Raw genomic sequence first — 6,808 nt, 5'->3', positions numbered from 1 at the left:
TCGAAGACCTCTTTCTTTTGGTTTTTTTCTCTACCTCTTGGCGCTCGAGGGTGGCAAAAGAGCAGCTTTTCCACAGAGAACTTTAAAAAGTCAGCAGGGAGGAGATTCATTAGAGAGAAGGGTGTGTGTGTGTGTGTGTGTGTGTGTGTGTGTGTGTGTGTTCACTCGTGTTTTTTTTTAAGAAGACTGAAGGAAGAAAACGATTGACCTTCTCTCGTCCGGCATGAGTTCAGCCCCACAACGACTTATAGATCCACTAAAGCAGGGGTGTTCAAACTTTAGGAGTTTTACATATAAAAAGATTTCCACAGGCGAGCTGTACTAAACATGAATAAATGAATAACAGCACTGTCTGAAACAACCATATCCAAACCTTTCACTCATGAGCCCCACTTCCCACCCATCCTTTTGACAAAACAACAACAACAAAACCCTAGTCAAACACCCTGCTGAAAACCCCCCAATAGAAACCATCACAGAATGTGTAATGTTAGCTATTTAGTTAGCTAGTCATGATTACGTTCATCGTTTAAACAGCAACGTGAAACACTCACAGTAAAATAAACTAAAATGTATGTAAACTAATTGCAATTAATCAATATACCATGGTTTTGTCATGTTTTAATTGTAAAATTACCTCAGAAATGACCTCTGAGACTCACTCTGTACTTACCTGAAGCGAGAACCGGTTCAATCCAGAATGACAGCTCATTAGCTATGCAAAATTCCAACGCTGCCATTGGCCGACAGTTTTATTTGATTATTGTTTTAACAGAAACAAATCATACACTCATAATCTAATTAGCAATCAAAATGGACATAAATTAAATCCTATTCATTAGTCCTACTGCATATTGATTAATTTTAACTGAAAAATAAATAAATAAATAAACTAAATCTGAAGGGAGGACTGCTTCAATCCAGAATGGCCGTTTACATAATTCAAATTAGTTTATAGTTTATAATTAGTTTCAGTTCGTTTGTACTTTTAACAGCAACAGATGATACACTCATAATTAAACTAGCAACTAAGTCTTCTGCAATTCCTTCAAACCAAACAGTTTGAACAGCTTTGGTCTGAAGAGTTCTGAAAAAGTGAATTTAGTAGGGAATATTTGTTAGCAAAACTATATGTAACAATATAACAATTGTTATATATAACAATCAGGAGATAATGGCCATGATGCTGAAAAAATTTACATTTAGTATTTCTCTTATTAATTATTAATTTGTAATTTACCATGGCAATTTCTGTTCTTTTAAATCATTTTGGACTTTTAAAAAACATATTTAACAAGTTGTACTTTTCCTGTTTATTTATTTATTTTTAACAATTGCTCACTTACAGTTGCAATCAAAATGATTCAAACCCCATTGCAAATCAGGTTCATTGTAGAAATTTACAGACTTTCAGCTGTTTGTGATGAACAAATCAAACAAAAGCAATTGAAACAGTTCAACACAATGAATGCTTCAGGTGGTTTCCCCAAATTCAACTGAAAATGCAACTTATAATGATTTCTCCAGTTTCAAAATGTTGACAATAAATCTGATTTGCAATGGGGGTTGAATAATTTTGATTGCAACTGTATGCAGTAGTTGCTAAAGCTTATTCCAGGGTTAGAAAGTAATAAACTACACATACATTCTAGTACTTCACTCCATGATTCACTGTAATGGTACTTTTGAGTAGAATTAAATCATTGTACTTTTTAAAATAAAAATTTCAGCTTAGTTACATATATTTATTTATTTAATCACTGTTAGAGAGTAAATATATAATAATGCTGTGAAGACTGTGAGGTAATTAAAAGATTAAAACTTAAATTGCACTAATATCAGTTTAAATGAGTGCAAATGAAAAGTTTTAAATGAGTCCATTTCAAGACTAAAATAAAGCAGTTTCCTGCCAAATGTCTACACATCACGCATCAAATGTTTAGTCAGCAACTGCAAAACTTTCTTGTATTTTCTCATTTGTAAGTCGCTTTGGATAAAAGCGTCTGCTAAATGAATAAATGCAAATAAATGTAAATGTATCTGAGACAGTGGAGAGAGAGGAGCATGACTGGTCCAATTTATCAGTTTTTTCATTCATTCATTTTCAGTAAGCGCTTTATAATGGTCAGGCTGGTGCTGAATCTGGAGAATATCTTGGTAACATTGGCATGGAGGCGTGAATACCTAGAGGCAATTTATCTTTTCCAGTCCACCTACTGGTATGTTTTCAGGAGATGGGAGGAAACTGGAGAACCTGGAGGAGACCCACACTGACATGGGGAGAACATGCAGAAACTCCACACAGACAGTAACTTAAGTTCAGGATCAAACCAGGGACCCTGAAGCTGTGAGGAGACAGCACTACCCACTACATGACTGTGCGGCTCATAGGGACAAAGATTTCTCTTTTTGTATAGATGGTAACAAAGTGAGAGAGAAAAAAACCCACACCTGGGTAAGGCTAAATTGGGAATCATCTGTTTGTTTTAAACATTTTATTTTAATTTAATTGGCTATGCACATTTCACACTTATACAGATGCTGTTGTTCATTGCTTAAACCACTGCAGGCAAAATATTACTTACAACGAGCATTATGTTTGTAGAAAAGAAAAGGCCAGCGCCAGCGCCTGTAACGCTTCATCCCAAATGTCAATTTATGTAATGCCATTAGAATTGATAACAGTTGAATCTTTACATCCAGGTACTGACTTCATTCTCACATAAACATAAAACATGTTGTCTAATTGAATAGTTCACTGCTGCAACACATATTACTGCAGAGGGAGAACCAGACCTCTATGTACAGATCAGGCAGAAGAAATGCTGTGCTGAGGTTGCTGTAACAATGTAAACAGTTTCAAAAACGAGCACCGACAATGACTACGTTTACATGGACGACAATCATCTAATTATTGACCTTATTCTGAATAACACAATATCCTGATTAAGGTGTTTACATGAGTCACTTTTAGAATATTCCTTTCATGTTCCTGTTTTACATGTTATAGAACATAGATGGATTAATGGCACACGTCATTACGTCCCCACGCCACGCCGTCCGACGTCCCCTCCAGAATTTCACGCATCAACATACAGTTGGTCTTCGTTATGGAACCGTATACAGTTTTGGGTGTTTCATTTTTAATATTACGAACGCTTCAAGTGCAGTTAATTATTTGTCATGCTATACATGCTAATAGACGACTGCTTGAAGCCATGGGCTGCGTCCCAAACCGCGTACTTACCATGTATTCATGTATTCCACTTCCTACTATACAGCAGGTAAGTACGCGGTTTCGGAAGAAGCCGAGCTCTGGTTTGCCGTTAAACGGTTGAGCACTGCCATGTGTGTACGTGTCCTGTCGCAAAATGCGGTGAAAACTCCCACACGACATTAATAGTGTTATTAAGGTGTGTATGTGTCTATAATGCACTTCGATAATGCAACTAAAACAGGAATACTCCACATGTCTTAATTTGATTTGTGTTTACTTCGAGTATGACTTTAGCTGGATTAAGAGAATCAATAATCACTGTTTACATGGTAATTTCTTAATCAGAGTATCATCTTAATATCTGAATATTGTTGTCCATGTAAACATACTGATAGCTTCCATTTTTTGTGCTATTTTTTTTTTAAAAAGTGCATTTAGTTTGAGTTTAAGCAGTGGTCAAAGGGTACTATTCATTTGGTAAGTGATAGTGAATGACTTATTGTGACACGAGGCTGATGTTCTCAGTGTTTTTTGTTTGTTTTGGGAAAGGTTTGGGGAAAAGGTCAGTGTTTCAGGAAACCTGGAAGAAGGACTAATGAATTTGACCATCTAATGGCCAAATCGTGTCATTGCAAGGTAATTATCAATTACTCAATAAATAAATAAATAACCCGTATTTTACCTCGTACACACCAAGTCCCGACTTGTGACTTTTATTGATATTTATTTGTGCATAATGAAAGACATCTGAAACGCTTAATAAGAGTATCTATCGTTGTGAGCGAATACGGCGCTCTGCGCATGCGCGTACTCAGGAGCTGAAACGCGGAAGTGGGCGAATCTCCGCTTGTGTTTCTATGTGAAAACCTGTTATGAAGATTTTAGAGAGCGGTGTAGTTAGTTTAGCGTTGACTGTTTTAGCTGTTTTAGTCGCGATAATCGCGGCGGTTTTGCACTACATGGAGAATTCAGCGGAACCTGTGGACTATAAAGGGTAAAACTTTATGAACATATAAATAATAAATACCCAAGGTCGATATTAAATATTGCGTATGTGTCTAGAGTAAGGCAATAACACTGCATTGTGGAGATCTAGTACTGCTTAATTCACACTGAATATTTTTTAATGAATTCTGCTAGTTACAGTGTGTGTGCTGAATAAGAGAAATATTAAATGCTGCTTAATGTGACATACAGAAGAGTACAGAGACTTTAATGGCTTCCTTGTGCACTGTGTTAATGAGGATGGTAGATGCTCTAATTATTCTGTTTTGCATTTTCTGCTTTAGCACACCATTCATGTGAGAAGAACGAGACTCAAAAGGGAACCCACCCTCTTCTGGGTGACACCCATTACCTGTGTATATAACAGGGGTGAAGAAAATGTCTCTGCCGCCCTCTAGTGGCTGGCTGCGTTACAGCTTTTTAAACCCTGCTCATTACCGTATAAGTGAAGGGAGGACGAGCTAAACTCAGATTAAGTTACAGCTGCGTAAATAATTTTCAGGAGTAGTGTTCTGTCGTTGTTAGAAGTTCAGTTGACTTGTGTTTTTTGTTCTTTCTAAAATAAACGCTCTTTATAGCAGTTATTGGATGATAAATAATAGGGCGTGGCTGATGAGATGATTGACACGTTGAGCCACGTTTTTTTGAATTTCCACAGGAACACCCATTCTACAACCTAAAATGATCACCCAAAACATTTAAGCGACTTTCTCACCGCAGTCTCTGGACTCTCCTTCCTTTCCGGATCAAACCAGTGTGTGAATAAGCAGGAAACACAGCAAACCAAATTAACCTGCTGTTTTTGTTTTGATTTTATAGGATGGATGTGGCTGCACTAGAGGAAAACTTCAGACAAAAGAATAAAAGTTGTTTTATTCTCGGTGCTTCAGGAGAGACGGGAAAAGCTCTTCTAAAGGAAATTGTGCAGCGCAATATTTTCACCAAAGTTACCCTGATTGGGCGACGACAGCTGAGCTTTGAGGATAAAGCTTATGAAAATGTGGTAATTAGCCATTCTCATACTTCCAGGACTGCTAAGGAGGAAGCATTTATATTAGCAATAGAAAAAAAACACACGTGATTTGGTCAGGTGAGTGGTGTCTTCCCAGTTGATGATGCTCTCATTCACAGCTCAATGAATGGTTTGGTTTAATGAGGATAAAAATAATCGAATCAATGGCTCTCTTCACCTCCAACTGAGAAAATAGCTTGTAGAAGAATGGTGCTCATCCTTCAGTACAAAGACATGTAGAATCTACACCAGCTCATGGTGGCCCAAAACCTTAATACTACAGTTTATATCGGGTGTTTGCTTATGATATGCCACTGGTCTGTACGCACGCAGTACATGGGTTGCCAGCAATCTAGAGTAATTCAACAATAGCATGTCCCAAAGTGTTTTATTCCTCTTATAACACAACAAATTGCCAATGATTACAAATGGTTATTAATGGTGAGAACAGCATGTCATACTTGACCAATCAAAACAAGGAATTCAACAGTGCTGTGGGATAACTGGTCATAATGGCGAACCCTAATGATCACCCAATATTGACAATGTGTACTATGTTCTGTGACGGTGTGTTCTGCACTGCTTATACCGCTCTGTTGAAGAAAATAAACTACTGCAGTGACTGAATCGCAGCTGAATTACCAGTTGAAAATTCATATAAAATAAACTGGACATCGTTAGTTTCCGTGGGCATGAAGCGCCAGAGTTACATGAGGCTGTTCACGAAATGATGATGATTGATATTTGTTTTAAGGTGCAAGAAGTGGTGGATTTTGAGAAGCTGGACGTATACGCCCAAGCATTTCAGGGTCATGATGTTGGATACTGCTGTCTCGGAACAACCAAAGCAAAAGCTGGAACTGTGAGTTTGACTATAACATAAAAGCTTTTCTGTGATGAACCATACACAGTGTTTACCATCACATTACACCAGATATAATCAGACTGCCAAGATATGTTTTGGTGACTTTACTTTGCTTTAATTCTTTTAGTCTATAAAGTAGTCTATAGCCTCTTGTTGGGCATCATGCAGCATGCCTGCCTGAAGCGTCTCCTATGAGTAGTAAAATACATTTTCCCAAAATGGTGAAGGGAAAGTGCAAACAGTGTGTCAATGATGTACAGAAGCATTTCTGTTGTAAGATATCTTACTATATAAAATAATGGGGGACAAAAAAGTGGGATCATGGTATAGACAGTGTTTGGACATCAGAAATATGTATGAAAGGAAGGGCTAAGGAAAAGAAGAAACATGTTTCCCATGTCCATTGTCCAAATTTAGGGGCTAGTTTGTTTTCGAGATGTGTCTGGGTTGGAAATTTTGCCGGAACCTGTAAACCCTGGTTGAAAGTATGTTTAAAACCACTCCCGACAAGGTCCTAGTCTGTATGTTGTTGATTCCCAGCTGCTTATTACAAGGTAAGACAAAAACATTCACTAGATATTAGTCTGTGGCATAAGTCATGTGTGACTTGTCGGGTGGGGCGTCAGTCAGTGTTCCAGTTCATCCCAAAGGTGTTCAGTGGGGTTGTGAGGTCAGGGCTCTGTGAAGGACACTCGAGTTCTTCTACACC

At 37.7% G+C, this 6,808-nt stretch overlaps 1 protein-coding gene across 1 annotated transcript in view; it reads left to right on the top strand.

Moving 5' to 3' along the window:
- Window positions 1-4,019: 4,019 nt before the first annotated feature.
- The window catches only part of htatip2 (HIV-1 Tat interactive protein 2), a 6,072-nt gene continuing 3,283 nt past the window's right edge, over window positions 4,020-6,808 (top strand). Inside the window, exons 1-3 of the mRNA XM_053634540.1 lie at window positions 4,020-4,211; window positions 5,042-5,225; window positions 5,989-6,096. Coding sequence (XP_053490515.1) covers window positions 4,090-4,211; window positions 5,042-5,225; window positions 5,989-6,096 — 414 coding nt within the window. The 5' untranslated portion in view covers window positions 4,020-4,089. The remainder of the gene's footprint in view (window positions 4,212-5,041; window positions 5,226-5,988; window positions 6,097-6,808) is intronic.

The sequence above is a fragment of the Ictalurus furcatus genome, chromosome 10, assembly GCF_023375685.1.
Source record: "Ictalurus furcatus strain D&B chromosome 10, Billie_1.0, whole genome shotgun sequence".
Classification (NCBI taxonomy): Eukaryota; Metazoa; Chordata; class Actinopteri; order Siluriformes; family Ictaluridae; genus Ictalurus; species Ictalurus furcatus.
The sequence above is the reverse complement of the archived record's forward strand: the minus strand, read 5'-3'. Positions and strand labels throughout refer to the sequence as shown.